Raw genomic sequence first — 17,623 nt, 5'->3', positions numbered from 1 at the left:
GGTAGATATACCAAAATTTATGGTTGTTGTTTTCCTATCTTTTTAAAATGGCTTCTAAATTTACTGGCACATATTAAGAAACTAGCATCCAAGCCTTCTAAAAAAATCATTTTATCTATGTTTTTGTGCTTCAATTTATTTGCCTACTTACCTTCTTTTGCTTTTCATCAGAATCATATGCAGTGCATGGTCTGCTCTTTAGAGTCTTTTTCTTGGCACTAAATAAAACCCAAGAATGTGGCTACCAGTTATTTCACAGTTTTTTACTCAACTGCACAGAGTTCTCCCATTTTGGAACGAATACAGTGTTGGCAGAGTATGTAAAAGCTATAGCTTAAGCTGACTAATATTTTCTACTTTGCCAAACATTAATTCTTTGCAACATTTTATTATTATTATTATTGTAAATTCAGCCTGGACTGAGAAAAGTTTTTTCAGCAATTTGTTCATCTGCCTCCTAGAATGCAGTTTGGGAATAATATACTGTTTGGCTCACATTAATATTTTTAAGTAACTTTTGCCATACTTATGATAATAGTAATAAAATAAATAAATAAATAAATAAAATAAACTTACCAAGTTATGAGACTTTGGAAAATAAGTTTACACATGCTCAAGAGAGATATACTTGAGTAAGCAAGAATTCACTGAATATGTGATCTGCACTGACTGTATTCTATTCACACACAAATTGCCCAAAACCTCCTGCTAACATGCTGCAAACCACAGACTAAATAAATAAATAAATTAATAATAAAAAATGGGAAATCTATTCTAGAGTATCAAGGGACTTTTGACCAGTGCTTTTCATTATGTGGAAGTTATTATGGTGACAGAACCTACAACAAAACACAGTAGAGTTTTTTTGCATGTTTGTTTCTTTTACTCCTTCTTATTGATACTTTTGTGATGTTCATGATTTATTAAAATGAATATCTTGATGAAATTCATCTGAATTAGAGATCTGGGGGGCTTAGAGGGAGGTTTCTATCTTGGACAATTCTTACAGGATATACAACATTTCCATTTCAAAAGAGTTTGTAGCCAACGGAACAAACAGTTTTCCTCTGCCACTTTCCATTTCTTAAGCAGTCTATTAAGAGTTAAAGATTACATTTCTGTGGGGGCTGTTTGCAAACCTTGTCACTGGCAGTCTGCTATGGCTCAGTTGAGCCTATTCTAGGGCAGAGAAGCCAATTGCTGGAAGGGTGAAATTTTTCTGTTGAAGATATCTCACTACCAGCAGGAAGGACAGAATTTTGACCCTAGACTTTAATTTAAAGATGTCATGTGAAAGAGGTTCATACGTAAGGAGGAAAACTATAACACTGATTAGAGAAGGGAGAGAGAAATACCATATCCAAATATATGTGATATTATTAGAGATATAAATATCACTAGGAACTCTGTGATATAGCAGAAATGAATGGATAGACTGGAGAACAAATGGTACCAGTAACGATAAGTGCTAATTACTTCTGGATGTGATAAACAACAGATTTCATCACACATCTGGATGGATAAGAAACAATGTTATTTTTACTTGATTGGTATAAATGGTGAGGATGTTAAAGAAGCAGTATCTACAGTGATAGATATAGATAGCTTTTTGTCAGACAATTATTAATTGAGATGGCTGCAAATAAATTGAAGATCCTAAGTGGCATTCAAGGCTTTAAGTCAGAACTAGAAGGAAGGAAAAAATACATCTATGGAAACAAATGTAGAATAAAATGTGAAATAGTTTAACAGAGGCAGGTCATGCAAGAATAAATATTCTTTCATTAGTATCTTATTTTTATACAGAGGAAGTACTTTTAAAATAATTTTCTTGAAGGTCTGTGGAAAAATGTATTTTGGTTATATGATTTGACAATGTATTTTATGCATTATTACTGAATCATTTTATTATATTAGTGTGGAGAAGAAATAAGTAAATGGACATAGAGAAACCCATTGGCTGCTGGTAATTACTCCTGAGTCATTCATTAATCTGATCTTATTTATTTTTTGTTAATGACCTCAGTCTTTTCTGGTTTTGAGAAGTCAGCAAATTTTGTCAGGTTCAATTCTATTTGTTCAGTAAGGTTGGATGGCATTGAAAAATAACAAATTAAAAATGAGATGAAATTTAATGGTACAAGATCCTTAAGTTAAGAAAGATAGAAATCCATCATCTCATTGTTTAACAAAAGCTGTTAATAAAGAAATAAAGACAATTAGTAAATGTGTCTGAAATGCAATTAGTATATACTAAGAGACATAGAAGTCAAGTCTTAGAAGGAGCTCAAATTTTTATTCCTTTGTAATTGCTTATTAACAGTTTTTTGAGACACAGTTCTTTCTCTAGTTGGAAAGTAGAGAAAATTTGTGTGAATAAGCCTTTTTAACAGTTTTCTCACTTCAACAGAGAACAAAAGAAATCTAATTGGTTTTAAAATATATATTGTTAGACTCTTAGATAATGTGAATTCAAGGAAATAGTCTCAGGTAATTTGTTCTTTGTTTCTTTTTCTACTCTCTATGTGACAATATTTTGTTACACAAACTCAAATTTAGCCAGGCACCAGATTTTCAGCCTGAATTTTGTGACTAGTAGTCCGGTAGTGGTTATTGCAGTAGTGCTGATGAGAGATGAGTTTAGGACCAGCTCAGCCTTCTGACTTGGCAGTTTCACCTAGCATCATGCATTATTTACAGAAATCTTTTCAGCTCCTGCAAGCAGGTGGGGCAGAGTGAAGGAAGCTCTGCTCTCTGCCCTCTACAGTCTATCAGTCTGAGTGTCTCCAAACTCTCCTCTCATTCCTATTCCACAGTGATTCACCAAACTTAAAAACACTAACAACCCTTCCCATCTTCCTGTATGAAATAAAAAAGCATCTCCAGGGTGCAAGAGAAGCCTTCAGTGGAATGAACTGCACATACCTCTCTCTCACAGAGGAAGCCCATAATGATTGCATCTAACCTGAAAACTTCTGCACCAGAAGGAAATTACAGTGCAAGGAGGACAAGCAGTTTATGTGTTTTTTTCCAAAGTCAGGAGCTGAGGTTGATAATATAACTCATATAACCCAGTTATATGATGCAAGGCCTACTGAAAACCCTCTGAGTTTATCTTTTTGTTCCGTGATTTTATAGCAGTATGTAAAATGAGGGTTTGGTTTTCTGATGTAGACACATTATATATCGTAAAATCCTCCTTCTGGAAACCTTGCTTTCATATTATTACTGTTGTTGCTATTCTTGTCATTACTTCTCTTATTGCTATCTTTCCATGCCCTCAAGAAAAAAATTGAAAACAGAGAAATGTAAACATGACTTTGATGTAAATAATACAACTTGAAAAGTGCATTCAAGAGAACTGAAAGCAGACTGCTGGAGTATTTCCTACCTTGATGCATGAATAGTGCTGTACCGTGTTGTGAACAGATGTATGTGTCTATGTGTCTGAGGAACATTTTAAGCCACATGACAAAAGGAGGAGCATAGTGAAAGGAGCTTTGAGTGTGGGTCTCACCCTTGGCTGCAGGTTAGTCCCACAAACTCACCAATGTCTGATGCCCCTCATGCCAGGCAATTCCCATTAGTGGCCACAATAACCAGGTCACCACAGTTTTCTTGGAAATGTGTGGGCCACATGCGGAAGAATTAAGGCACTGCTTTGCAAATGCCTGAAATATCTGGCTACGAAAAGGCGTGAGGAAAAGGGCAACTGTGCAAGCCTCACACAATGCTTGAGCTTGGAGATGTCTGCAAAAATCATCTTCCTTCTACTGAAAGGACTCAAGAGGAGGAGAGGAGGGATGTCATATGGGGAACACCTTCCTGTGTGTTCCTACAGGATCAAACACAACAGCTCCCCAGTGCTTTTTGAGGCCCTTGGTAACTAGCATAACACAAACAATAACACATTATCATCATTTTTAGTCCTGATTCACTTTCTCCCAGATGCTTAACTTGCCAAAAGGAGGGAGGGGACCTGAACCATAAATGGGATACACATTCCCTGCAAATGAGAGTCACACTGTAACTTAAGTAACAGGCACATCGTGTGCAGGTTGCTGACAGGTTTGAAGCCATAACTTAGAGAAGCTCTAAATCTCCTCCTGTATTTATACCTCTGGCTCCTCTTTTCCCCTCAGGAGTGCTACACTAATCACTTGCAATCCTCTTCTTGGAACTGGATGGTAGCTCTCCACAGTCAAAAGCACTCTAACTACAATTAAAGCTTGCCTCCCTTATTAATAGGTGTAATCACATCATTCCATACCACTTGGAGCAATTTGTACTTTTTTTCTGGCTATACCCCAACTCTTTGTTACCCAAGAACGCTTAGAAAATTTTATTTTATTATTATTAATATATATATGTATATATATATATATATATATCCTCAAATTCAAGGCTTTGTCCTCAAAGGCTGTAAAAGAGGGGCTGGCTACATACACAAAAATCTTGTCTCCCAGCCTGCTACATAGATCCCATTATTTGTGAGTTACACCATGGGGGAAGAGTAGAGTGAGACTTTCTATATATGTAAAGAGGAAATGCAGATGTTCCGTTTTAGCAAAGCTGTAGATCTGTTTTTCCCAACGTATTTGTGAAAGGCAGCCAGTGCCATAATGCAGCCTGTGGATGTTTTCACTCTGAATGCTCTGGTTTTTCACTGCTACTGCTGCACAAAGCCTGTGGGACCATTCTGTTGTCACATCAGGGACTGTGCAGTCTCCTCCATTCGTGGCACTCAAGCACACACTTTGTTTGAGACCTTGTTTGGTTCAGGAAATGGGTGGGACACCACACTTTACTTGGATGGCTTTTCTATATATGCCACCAAGGGGGCAGGAGAAACATTTCTGACAGTCTTGTTTGTTCTCTCTCTCTCTCTTTTTTTGAGGGGTCAAATATAATGAGCAAAGCACAACAGGGATTGAGTGAGATATCTTTGGTGGTTTTGTACAAGCACATGAAAATATGAGCAGTCTTTTACAATATGATTTTCTCATTAAATAATATAACAATTGAATACTTAACTTGGACTCTCATATGACTTTACAGCTAAATCATTGGGTGTTTAATGCAAAATAGAACATGTAATTACCTGAGCGAATATCAGAATAGTTTAACTTGCTTTATTACGGAAAAATGAATCAATAGCGTTTCAGCATTTATGTCTCCGTGTTGCCCAGACTTATCCCTGTGTTGTGCTGTTTGCTTGGCTGGAGCCTCCATTTATTTCTATTATCAAGGAGATAATTGGTGAATAATAGAAAAACATTTAAACAACTATCTCTATTACACAGAGCTGAATTTAAATTAAGGGGGTTTTTGTGCTTTTTACTCAGTGGGAACTAGGAACACATGGGATTTGCATGTATAACATATCAACCTTCTAAGTAATTTATGGTTGTTTTGTAATGCAAATATTCTTCTGTTTCAGCTTCTGTTTCACAATCTTACAGCACTAAGTGCCTACAGAATAATTCCAGTACTGCAAAGTCAAATACTGACCATCTAAACATGTTATTATTGCTATTGTTTTCAGTGATGGTAGTTGTGTTGTTGTTGTTTTGTTGTTGTTGTTTTAATACAGTACGCATTGATATAATTATTTTGTGATAGCATAGCATATTCACCTTTTCTGAGCTTTTTCTGACCTTGGACCATTTCTGACCATAGTGAGTGCTATGCCTCCTCATAGCAAACCTCTGTACTTGCACTGGATTGAGTTTTGGTTGTCATCTAACCTGTCACATGGAATGAGTGATGAAGATGGAATAGATCGCTTTAGAATAATATAAGATCTCTATCACTATGTGATTTATGTTGCTGTTGCAAATGAGTGTGTTAGTACAGTATCACAGTGTGATGCCATATAGTTCTGCATTCCTGTTTTGCTTCATTAACCTAGAGAAATTGAAAGGTAGGAGAAGAGAGAAAATGGAAACCACTGCTGAAATGGCCTGCACTACTATGAGATGCACAAGAAAACATCATGAGATGAAAAAGGAAAGCAAGTAGTTTAATACAATGGGAAGATTTCTTCAGTGTACACAAATAAATGTCTCCAAGGCATGATGCAGCTTCACCATACAAATCTTTGACTCAAACCAACTACTTTTTGTCATTTTTGCCTGTGTTAGACTAAGTTTGATCAACAGGAGGTGGTGATTTTACTCAGGTGGGCAGCTGAGCTCCACCACAACTGCTTTCTCATTCCCTCTCTCCTCAAAGAGGAAGGGGGAGAAAATACAACACAGAGAACTCGAGGTTTGAGATGAGAAAGGTTTGATTAAAGGGAAAGGAAATAGGGAGAAAAAGAAACCACAGAAACAGTAAGTCCACGCGGAAGCACAGAGAGAAGGGAAAAATTATTCTCTACTTCCCATCAACGAGCGATGTTCGGCCACATCCTGGGAAGCAGGGCCTCAAAACGCGTAGTGGTTGTTCAGGAGGAACAGCCCCCTCCCCCACGAGAGCCCCCCCTTTTATTGCTGAGTGTGACATCAGGTGTTATGGAATATCCCTGTGGTTGGTTTAGATCAGCTGCCCTGGCGATGTCCCCTCCCCATCACTTGCCCAGCCTGCTGGCTCTTGGGGGCTTGGAAGGAGTCCTGATGCTGTGCCAGCACTACGCAGCAATAGACACAACACTGGAGTGATACCAGTGCTGTTCCAGTTACGAGTGCAGAGCACAGCACTGTGTGGGCTGCTGCAGGGAAAGGTGACTCCAGCTCAGACAGACCCAACACACAGTCTGATGTCCATATTGAGAATTTGTAGGAAACAGAAAACAAACATTAAAAACTTAAAAATTGTTAATATAAAGGGATAACTTTTATATAATTAGGTTGTGAATTCTACAATTACATTAAAAGTAATTGTATTACCTACAAGCAGAAGGATTTTCCAGATGTAATGTGACAGTGTTGCCACACATTTTACCATGGTAGGCTGACCTAGATCAAAACCCTCTTCGTGTTCTCTCCTTCTGGGAAAACCCCACACGCAGGTCCTGGGGTCTGACCATGAAAAAACAGAATGCATACATGAAGGAAAGGTCAATGTAATCACAGCTTGAAGTGACCCTGACATGACTCTGGATTAGGCCCCATAGACAAATGTCTGTGATATAATCATGCACATACGCTTTAGCATCTATATGTATAAAGGGAGAAAAAGTCCTTGTATTGTGAGTCCTTTTGTGACTTGTGATCTCAGTATTTTAACTATTTGGAAATTTTTCACCTTCTTCCAGATAGAAGTAGGTATAAAACAAACAAATATAAAACATAACAACAAAACAAAAACAACCAAGCAACAACAACAACACACATACTTTTCATTAATAATGCACTTTGAGGTCCTTCTTGAAATCTTATTCAGTGGTAGTTCTTAGTATTGGAAAGGTATATGCTGCTCAGGCAGGGGAACTTCTAAAAATTCTGCTATTTATAAGAGACCAGGGCATATACATGGCTTACATTTGCTGTACAGTTCTTGGCCGAAAAAAAAAAAAAAAAAAAAAAGTGTATACAAAGAGAGCACCAGACATTCTTTTTTGTTTGTTTTAATACAAATGCCCTACAACTTTACAAATTAATGGGTGATAGCAGAAAATTCTTTCCTTTTCTAGTTTAGCTCAGAAACCACAAAGTCATTCAATTTTGGATCCATTCCTATTCTCAGACTCCCCAGGAGATTTAGTAAAAGCAAGACATAACTCTTTACTGGAACTTCATGGGCATTACCACATTTTTTAGATGTAGATAAGGCTGCTACATTCTGCATTTGGAAAGTCAAAACTTCATTTATAAGGTGCTGAAGCTGGAAGGCTTTCATGTTGGGCCTTAAGTTCACAATCTCCAGCAGAAGAGGAAATGGAGGGTATGTCAGCAGCAAGCAGCAGAGCACAGAACAGAGCCATCTCAGCTCAGTGCATATGTTCACACAGTTGAGTGCTATGTAGAGATACCGTGTGGGTCCAGAGAGCAAAATATTTATGTTAGCATAGCATTGCTTTCAGCAGCAGCACTTCAACAGCACTGCTTGGGCCCAGAACCAAGTTGCCATCTTTTACATTTTCAGATGTATTGCAAAGGAGTCTTCATTGCTTGAGTGATGACTTTTTTTTTTCTTTTCTGTTCTTTCTTTTTCTTTTTTTTTTTTTTCCCTTGGCAGACGGAGCAAAAATAAACCAAAGAATGTGCTTGAGGAGCCCTGATCTTGCTCCTGAGTACGTGCAGGGAGCTGGCGAACACAGCATAAGCATTCAGCCTGGGCGCTACTCTGTGAAATGCACTGCCATGGGTTGAAGCAGAGATGACATTGCTGCTTTGTACCCATCAGAGAACTCTTTCTGATTCCTCCTGCTCTCTTCCTGCAAGCAATTCATCCACATGCAGTATTTAACCAGTAATAAATGCATGGATAGAATTTTCCTAGAGGTCATATTAGGTTAAGTGTTTGGGCAGGGCAGTGGTGGTGACTGGGGCCAGTCTACGTGTTGAATCTCTTTTGTTAGTTTCTTGCCTAGCTACTCAGCCTGATCACAGGCTTGCAGCTGCTCATGGAGAAAAGCACTGCAAGCAGCAAAGTGCCTGACCTGACTGCAGGAAGGGGAGCAGGTGTTTTCAGCAGCGTATGTCACACTACAGCTCTGAATACAGACACAAGAGGATCAAAATTCAAGGAAAACAAGTACATCTATCAATAGCAGAGCCACTAAAACCAGATTCGTTCAGAAGAGTCCAGCAGAGGGCCACAAAGATGATACAGGGCCTGAAGCATCTTCCCTATGAGGAAAGGCTGAGAGACCTGGGGTCTGTTCAGCCTGGAGAAAAGAAGACTGAGAGGGGATCTCATCAATGTGTATAAATACCTGATGTGTGGGAGACAGAGGGATTTGGCCAACCTCTTTTCAGTGGTTTGTGGGGACAGGACAAGGGGCAATGGCCATAAAATGGAGCACAGGAAGTTCTGCACTAACATGAGAAAGAACTACATGGTGAGGGTGACGGAGCACTAGGGCAGGCTGCCCAGGGAGGTTGTGGAATCTCCTTCTCTGGAGATATTCAAGGCCCATCTGGATGCCTACCTGGGTAGCCTGCTCTAAGGAACCTGCTTTGGCAGGGGGTTGGACCCAATGATCTTTCAAGGTCCCTTCCAACCCCTTCAATTCTGTGATTTGGTGATTCTGTGATTTGTTATGCCTTTTACATTGTGTCAGGACAATAAACACTTAAAATAATCCTAACTCCTCTCTTCACATCTGTCCTCCCAAGGTGGTACTCTCAGGTAATGTCCATGCACCTCACATGTTTAGCCCCCCTTCCCCAGTTTGGTCAAGTCCCATTTCACATCTTACACCCAGAGCTCACCACTTCCCTGCTTCCAGAACCCTCCCTGCTCAGCAGGGCAAAGATTTGGAGAAGGCAGACAGACACGGAGCATTAATTTGCTACTATATAGTAGAAGAATAAGGAGATAAATATGTTGCCTTTGCAGTACAGCCTTTTCCAACAGTAGGGCAACAAATCGCATGATGCTGTTGATGGTCATTAAATGTTTTAGGAATTTAAATCTCTCTGAGATCTTAATCCTTCCGTCAAATTCATTTGGAACTGGACATCACTAGGGAGTGACGGACAGATGGTATAATCACATAAGCCTCCTGTCACTGGGAAACCACATTTAAAAATACAGAAAGAAATTAAAGTAGTAGAAATAATTATGCCTTTTGGAGAATGCATGGAGGCAGAAAGACTTGATGTAATTTGCTGAAGATTATGCAACAGTCAGGGTCAGAAGCAATATTTAGGGTTTCCCTTGCCACTGAGACACTGAGTCACTGGCTACGAGCAGCAGCAAAGGCTGTGGGTCTGCTGAGCCAGACCCCATACAAGCCAAGGAGAAAAAACACTTCCTTCCTCATTTCCCATTATCACCTCCAGCTCCTCAGTTTGGGGGGATTTTGCTGTGGTTCAGACAAGCCAGAAACATTTTAGAGGTATGTAGTAGATAAGCAGCCCATATTACGTAAGTACCCTTGTGTGGGATTCTGGTTTTTAGGACAGCCCAATTCACCTGCCAGAATAGAAGTTCATTGTGCACACTGACTTTGAACAAAACACTATAAGATTACTGTTTTTAAGAGGTGTTTTCAGCCTTGTTGTATAGAACAGTGGACCCCAAGCCATCGCCAACCATCCCGTTTTGACACCCAGAAACATTATCACTATGTTTTTTAAGGAATCTCCTACAAATTTCCTGCTGCTGATATTAAAGCAATTAAACCACAGCATCGAAATAATAAATCTGAGGGCGCTGTGGCTATAGGAGGCTGGCTTCTAACAGCATCTTGCAGCGTGGGGCAGGGAGGGCGCGATGAGGCGAGATGCGGCGGCCCTGCTGACCCACGGGGCGGGTGCTGCGGAGCCGTGCCGTGCCGTGCCGTGCCGGGGGAGGGCCGTGCCCGACACAGAGCGAAAGGGAAAGCCACAACCCGGCCTCCTTCCAGCTGCCCGAGCGGGGCGGAGCGGCCTCTGCCGCTTCCCGGTCCTGGGCTCCGGCCGCGCCCGCTCGGCGCTGCCCCGACCCCGGGAGCCATGAGCGGCTCCGGGCCGGAGCAGGAGGAGGCCGGGCTGCAGGAGGCCGAGAGGGACTGGGCGGCGGCCAAGGCGTTTTACGAAAACCTGGTCTCCAAAAAACCCCGGCCGGTGAGAGCGGGAGGGATGGGGATTGGGGAGGGGGTAGGGCTGGAAGGGGCTTGGACGGGACTGGAAGGGGGGGGAGGAAGAGGCTTAGGGTGGGGAGGACGGGGCTTAGGGGTGTATGACGGGGCTGGAGGGGTGATGAAGGGGCTTTTTTTTTGTTGTTGGGAGGGATGCCAGGACTTGGAGGGGGATGCCGGGGCTGGAAGGCCTTGGAGGGAGGAGGACGGGGCTTGGGGAGGGGACTCGGGGCTTGGGGGGGGGACACGGGGCTAGAAGGGTGTCGGGACTTTAGTGGGGTGCCGGCGCTTGGGGGGGTGCCAGGGCTGTGGGGTGGGAATGCCAGGATTTAGGGGGCGAGGGGGGAGGAATGCTGGGGCTTGTGGGGGTGCCGGGACTTGGGGGGAGGATGAAGCTAGGGTGCTGGGTCTGGGGGTGCCGGCGCAACCCTCCTCTCGCTCGGCAGCCCAAGCCCCAGCACGCCATCACCGTGGCCGTGTCGTCCCGAGCTCTCTTCGACCTGGTGGAGGAGCGTCGGATCTACGAGGAGCAAGGGGTGGAGAAGTACGTGGAGTACCAGCAGCAGAACGAGAACGTCACCCTCAAGCCTGGGCCGGCTTTCCACTTCGTTAAGGTACGCCGGCAGGCTCGGGAGGCGGGTGCTGAGGATGCTGCGAGGCCGAATTTCGGGAAGAGGAGGAGCCCGCAGCCTTCTTAGGACGGGGATAATCCTGCCCCTGGGAAACGTTCCCCTAGCGGTGAACACGCCTTGGCCGGGGAGCCTGAAATCGGCATCCTCAGCGCAGCAGCCTGACACTGTGGGTGCTCGTAGCACTCTCACTGCCCTCCTCCCGCAGCATCCCCCGGCGTGTCCCCTTCCTTTTAAGATCATTTTCAGTTAAGACAGGCCCCCAAATGGTTTTAAGGATGTTGCAACCTCTTCCCCTAAAAAGGAAAGGAAAAAAAAAACAACACACAAACCCCTTACTTCCTAATTTCAATTTCACTTTTTTTGTCCCACTTACAGCTATGATTAAAGACAGTGTTGGCTCAACAGGGAATGATTTACTATATTCAGAAATGACTGATTTTTTTTGTCAGCTTTAATTTTTTTTCCTCGCTTTCTTCTCATGAGACCCCACCTAGGGCACTGCATTCTGGTCTGGGGCCTCCAACATAAGAAGGGTACTGAACTGTTGGAATGAGTCCAGAGGAGGGTCACGAGGATGATCAGAGGCCTGGAGCACCTCTCCTAGGAAGAAAGGCTGAGGGAGTTGGGGTTGTTCAGCCTGGAGAAGACAAGTGTCCAGAGAGACTTTACAGCGGCCTTCCTCTACCTAAAGGGGGTTGCAGAAAAGCCAGGGAGGGACTCTCTGTCAGAAGTGAAGTGACAAGGGGTAATGGCTTTAAGTTAAAAGAGGGTAGGTTTAGATTAGATATAATACTATGAGGGTGGTGAAGCAGTGGAACAAGTTGCCCAGAGAAGCTGTGGATGCCCCATTCCTGGAAGTGTTCAAGGCCAGGCTGGATGGGGCTTTGGGCAACCTGGTCTGTTGAGAGGTGTCCCTACCTGTGACAGGGCAGTTGGAACTAGATGTTTTTTAAGGTCCTTTCCAACTCAAACCATTCTATTATTTTTTCTCATCCTGGAAATTGTTCTTGAGGACCAGCAATGGACGCCCGGTTGGGAGTTGAGGTTTAAGCACAGGTGAAATTGAATACTTTGCTGTCATTGCACAAGATAAGAGAAATGCCCAAGGCAAACAGCCTCTGGCATGGAAAGGAGGTTGGCTTAGCAAAAATGAAAAAAATAAAATAAAATATGTACGATTTTGAGAAACACATGTTTTAGTGGGACTGATTTGAAAAAAAAAAATTAGGTGTGCAAGTTTGTTGGATGCTTATTTCTACTTGGAGACCAAGAAGACCTACAGAAATAGTATCTTTTTTTGTTTGGATTCCTTTACTGAGATCTTTAAGATAATAACTTAAATACATTATATCTCAAGCTTGTAGCACTTAAGAACCCTTATCACAGGCCAGGATCTCCTTGGGCTGGGAACTGTACAGGCACTTGGACAAAAAATGACATTCCTCTCTTCCACTCCCCCTTAATCTATAATACTTGAAGAAATTCTCAGTGTTCTAGAGTATTAGAAGAGAGTACCAAAAGGAAAAAAAGTGATGCTAAGGGTTTGTGACCAGATAATGAGATTTTTTCCTAGGCCTTATACCAGGCTCTCACTCACGGTTCTCCTAAGCCAAGTCCCACATGACACAGCCTTACTTTTTAAAGTGAGATTCCCAGAATTTAATTATAAAATCTACATTTTAATTCTTAACAACTGGTCTGGCTTTTTAATGCACCTTAATGAAAAACAGCCTGTTCTGGATTCATTTGATGATTCATTGTTGACTTTATTGCTGTAATCCCAAGGAATTCCATTCAAGGGCCAAGCTCCCAAAGTAGAGGTTTGTAAACCTAGAGCAAAAAGCAAGTCTTACTCCAAAAGGATACGATTCTAAATATAAGTTGAGATAAGATGGATACAGAGAGACAACCAGATGGAAGGTCAAGGAAATAAGAAGAATGCCAGACTGTGAATATAGCGTGTTGGTCTATTAGCTTAAAAGAGATCTTGAATGAATCAAAACCTGTCTCATTCAGTAATTCAGTAAGAAATCTCCAAGGAAATCATGCTTGACTGGATATGATTTGATACTCGTTTCTTAAGGACAGTCTGACACCCAAGCTGTGTCAGTGAAATCTTTGCATAAGTATATGTCCCAAATTCACATTTGTTCATGAGAAACAAGCAGTTGCACATACAAATCTCTTTATACCTTCTCCTTGATTTCACAGCAACAATCTTTAAGTGGACAAGAAAATCTCTGGATACTACCATTCACCAGCAATGTTTTATTAAATTTATTAAGCAACATGAGTAGGAAGCATGAACATTTCTGAAAAAGAGACCTTTTCGGTTCCTGGGAAAAAAAATATTTGGTATCCAAAACAAAACAAAAACAATTCAGAGGGAGATTAGGTAGAACAAATTCAAGTTCAACATCTTAAGCTTAAAAAAGAATAAAAATAATAATACACAAATATTAATATGTATTCTGAAAATGTTCAACAGTGCATTAATATATTCCAGATTATCAAGGTGTCCCAAGAAAAAGGATTTCCATTATAATGTTAAATTCTGTAACTTTCAGCAAAAGAAATTTAGTTGCTTCCCTTCAAATAAGCCCAGGCAAACAGTTGCTGGGAGCAACAGAGCAGAAAGAAAGAAAACAAGTTCAGCAAGTTAAACATTCAGATATTTCTCATTCTCCTTCAAGACAGTCCTATCACTAAACCCACAGCAATTAAGAAGGCACATTCCACTTGTCTATTGACTTCCACATTTCTAACCTGCAGGCATTGGAGCATGTCAATGCCCGGCTTCTTGAGCTATACCCTGATGATGAAGAAAGATTTGATATCGTTCTGATGACTAATAACCATGCCCAAGTGGGAGTGAGGCTTATAAACAGCATTAATCACTATGGTAAGTAAAATAAATACTACTTTGTAGAACTCCCTGTGGTTATATAATGAAATGCAGTGATTTTATTTATCCTGTTCTGACTTTAGTAAAAGCAGCTTCTTTGATATAGAGACCCATTCCTTAGGAGATGATATTTATTTTTGTGTGTCATAGTATGTGAGATATCCCCTCTGCTGTCATAGAGGGATTTGATGTGAAATTCTCAGGGAGGAAGGACTGATCAATCATAGTTGATTTAAGTGTGTAACTTGTTGAAATTGCAGTGAACAGGATTGTCTTTTTTAAGCTTACTGTCAGTTGTAGGCTAGTGTTGTTCCTCACAGCTTCATTTTCCAGGTTTGTAGTGTTAAGGTGGAGTCAGCCTTGTCGTGCTGTTCTTGTTTCAGGCTTAACAATTGAACGCTTCTGCATGACGGGAGGAAAAAGCCCTATTGGTTACCTGACTGCGTATCTTACCAACCTATACCTCTCAGCAGACTCTGAAAAAGTGCAAGAAGCTATAGAAGCAGGTTTGAATCGTCCTTTTTTGTTTGTTTGTTTTCTTTCATCTGGTCTTGTTAAAAACAAATCTAGTAATGGTGTGTCTCTCACAGAAAGTAGTGCCACTTCATCAAATCAGAATGGCACTGCTGTGCATGCCACTAACTTTGTACTGTTACCTAATCAGATAACATCAGGTTATTTCTCTGCATTTTTCCCCTCTGACCTTTCAGCTTGCTGATAATGATATCTTTATCAGCCTCTACCTCTGTTGCACCTTTCTGTCTCCTCCCATGCTGCCATTGTACAGGAAGTGAATTCCTGTGTGCACTGGCTTGTCGCTCCCTATTCAACATCTGTTTGAGTTGAGTCATCTGTTTGATAGGAGTTACAAAAGCTGACTTCTGTGTTCTACAAGAAGAAAAAAAAAAAGTTTGACTTTACAGTCTTATTGGAATTTCATGCTTTGTCTCATTTGTAGTACACCTTGGGGACCAGGTTTGTGGGTTACATGGAACTGGAAATAAGCATGTCTAAGAAGCTATGCCAATAGGACAGCTTCCATGCAGATGTGTTAGAGAACAGCCATTACAAAACAACTTCAGGGATGGTTTCTGCTCCCTGTGTGAAAAGGTCACCACAAATAAACCCACAAATAAGCTATTAGAACTAAACTACTAGTCACTTTATGAATGACTTTGCAGGACTTGCCAAGTGAAGTTCTCTGATACACTTTCAGGCATTGCATCAGCTACCATGTTCACTGCCAACAAGGATGTCGCTTATTCGGATACACAGCTGAGGGTGGCATTCGACGGGGATGCAGTTCTCTTTTCTGATGAATCAGAACAGATTGTCAAAGAGCAAGGATTAGATAAATTTTTTGAACATGAACAGCTGAATGAGAATAAGCCTCTTGCACAGGTTTGTACTTCTTAAATCAAAGAGTTTTCAAAACATTTTTTTAAAATTCTCATTACTACTGTCTTTCTTCAGTTTCCCCAGTGTGTATGCATTAATCATTGTGGAAGCTGAATTATCATTTCATTGCCATATTTATGTCCTTTTTCAAGGATAATCTTTAAAATCCATGTTTGACACAAAAGAGGCCAGTAAGGCAGTCCTTTCATCAGATCTCTCACTTCACTGAGAAAAACTGCATATATGAGACAGTGGCTTACAGTTATAGTCTAATTATATTCATTATAAAAAGGAAAGATTGCTACCAATTTCCTCGATTTTTTTAATTATGTTGTGTAGGTAATGTTAATTCCAAACACTGGGATACTAAGGTTGCTGAAACGAGGTGATATTTTTGCTTATTCTCAAGTAGAACTATGACATTTGTCTAAAAAACACAAAAATTTTAAAATTAGCTTAAAATAAAAATCCCCCCGCTACTATTGTTAACAATGGTATAAATCAAAAATAAAAGCTTGATCATTTGAAAGTACTGGACAGTGCAATATATTGCAAGTTGACACTAAATATTATTTACTACTTTTAATCAGGGTGTAATGTCATTAATCTGTAATGACATTGGTGACATATGTAATTAGGTCTGCTGTTGTGTTTTGTACAGGCAACTGATTGCACCTTGTGGATCATAGGAAAATGAGTTCAGTGCTTTCAAAGAATATAGTATTAATGACTGTAGTTTTAACTTTATAATGTGAGAGATCTTGTAAGCTCTGTATTGTAAAGATCTTGTAAGTAATGAGAATCGGTTTCCTACTGATCACACCATGTAGGATTATGGTTTTAACTTTTTTCCAATTCCTAGTGTGTGCAGACCCACTTAGAAATAGTTCATACAGAGATTGCTATATTTATCATAGCATTAAGGAAAGAATTTTGTTTGTAACTGGCAATCTGGAAGAAAGCACAGACTTTGAGAACTGTGGGAAAATATTTATTATGCTTCTGGTATTTTGTACTCAGGGTCCTTTGAAGGGCTTTCTGGAAGACCTAGGGAAACTCCAGAAGAAGTTCTATGCAAAAAATGAACGATTAAATTGTCCAATAAGGACCTTCCTTGTCACAGCCAGAAGTGCAGCAAGTTCTGGAGCCCGAGTCCTGAAGACTCTACGTAGCTGGGGTCTGGAGATTGATGAGGCGCTGTTCTTAGCAGGAGCTCCTAAGGGACCGATCCTGGTGAAAATACGTCCTCACATTTTCTTTGATGACCAGATGTTTCACATCGAAGGAGCGCAGAAGTTAGGCACCATAGCTGCACACGTTCCCTATGGCATTGCTCAGAAATACCAAAAGTCTGCGTGACTGGATGGCACCATCAAAGATAAGGTTCTTGATGCAGCCAGCCTCTAATATACCAATAGCTCTTTCTGAAAACCTCTATTTGTGTACTATAAGCACTTTGTTGAAAGATTTGACTTCTGGCTAGAACAACCTCTAGAGGAAATATTTTTTAATATTGTTCAGTTTTTAATAGAGTTATTTTAATAGCACTCTAAAGCAGTTTAAGGTTTTTGGTTTGTTTGTTTACCTGTCTGGATACAACACTGTGTTTTTGATATTACAGAACGATTTGTACTGGTTTTATAGTTTGAAACATATTTTGAGAGACAGAGCAGTTATATTTTCTCTAAAAAGCTGCTGATGGGTAATTTATAAGAAAAAACATGCTGCATATATAGCCCTTACTGTTTATTTCTGAAATTACCAAAAGCACAGTTTGCCTGTATGTTGTTACCTGTTGTTTCTTTCCTTGTTAGATATGTATTCAGTAGTTTTGTTGCCATGAGGTTTCAGCTACTATGGGTCTCCAGTGAAATGTTAGCTTATTTGATATTGTTTACAGGAACCCTTTATTTTTCTATATTGATTTCCTACTGTAATAAAGCTGGCTTTACAGAA

The 17,623-nt window shown here is 40.7% G+C and overlaps 1 protein-coding gene across 1 annotated transcript; it reads left to right on the top strand.

The window, feature by feature from the left end:
* The first annotated feature begins 10,476 nt into the window (after positions 1-10,476).
* On the top strand, positions 10,477-17,623 carry NT5C1B (5'-nucleotidase, cytosolic IB). Its single transcript, XM_027455271.3, has 6 exons — positions 10,477-10,718; positions 11,179-11,346; positions 14,137-14,266; positions 14,653-14,775; positions 15,486-15,670; positions 16,688-17,623. Exons 1-6 carry the CDS (start codon positions 10,608-10,610, stop codon positions 17,024-17,026), a joined length of 1,056 nt encoding a protein of 351 aa, XP_027311072.1. The 5' UTR covers positions 10,477-10,607; the 3' UTR covers positions 17,027-17,623.

The sequence above is a fragment of the Anas platyrhynchos genome, chromosome 3, assembly GCF_047663525.1.
Source record: "Anas platyrhynchos isolate ZD024472 breed Pekin duck chromosome 3, IASCAAS_PekinDuck_T2T, whole genome shotgun sequence".
NCBI lineage: Eukaryota > Metazoa > Chordata > Aves > Anseriformes > Anatidae > Anas > Anas platyrhynchos.
The sequence above is the reverse complement of the archived record's forward strand: the minus strand, read 5'-3'. Positions and strand labels throughout refer to the sequence as shown.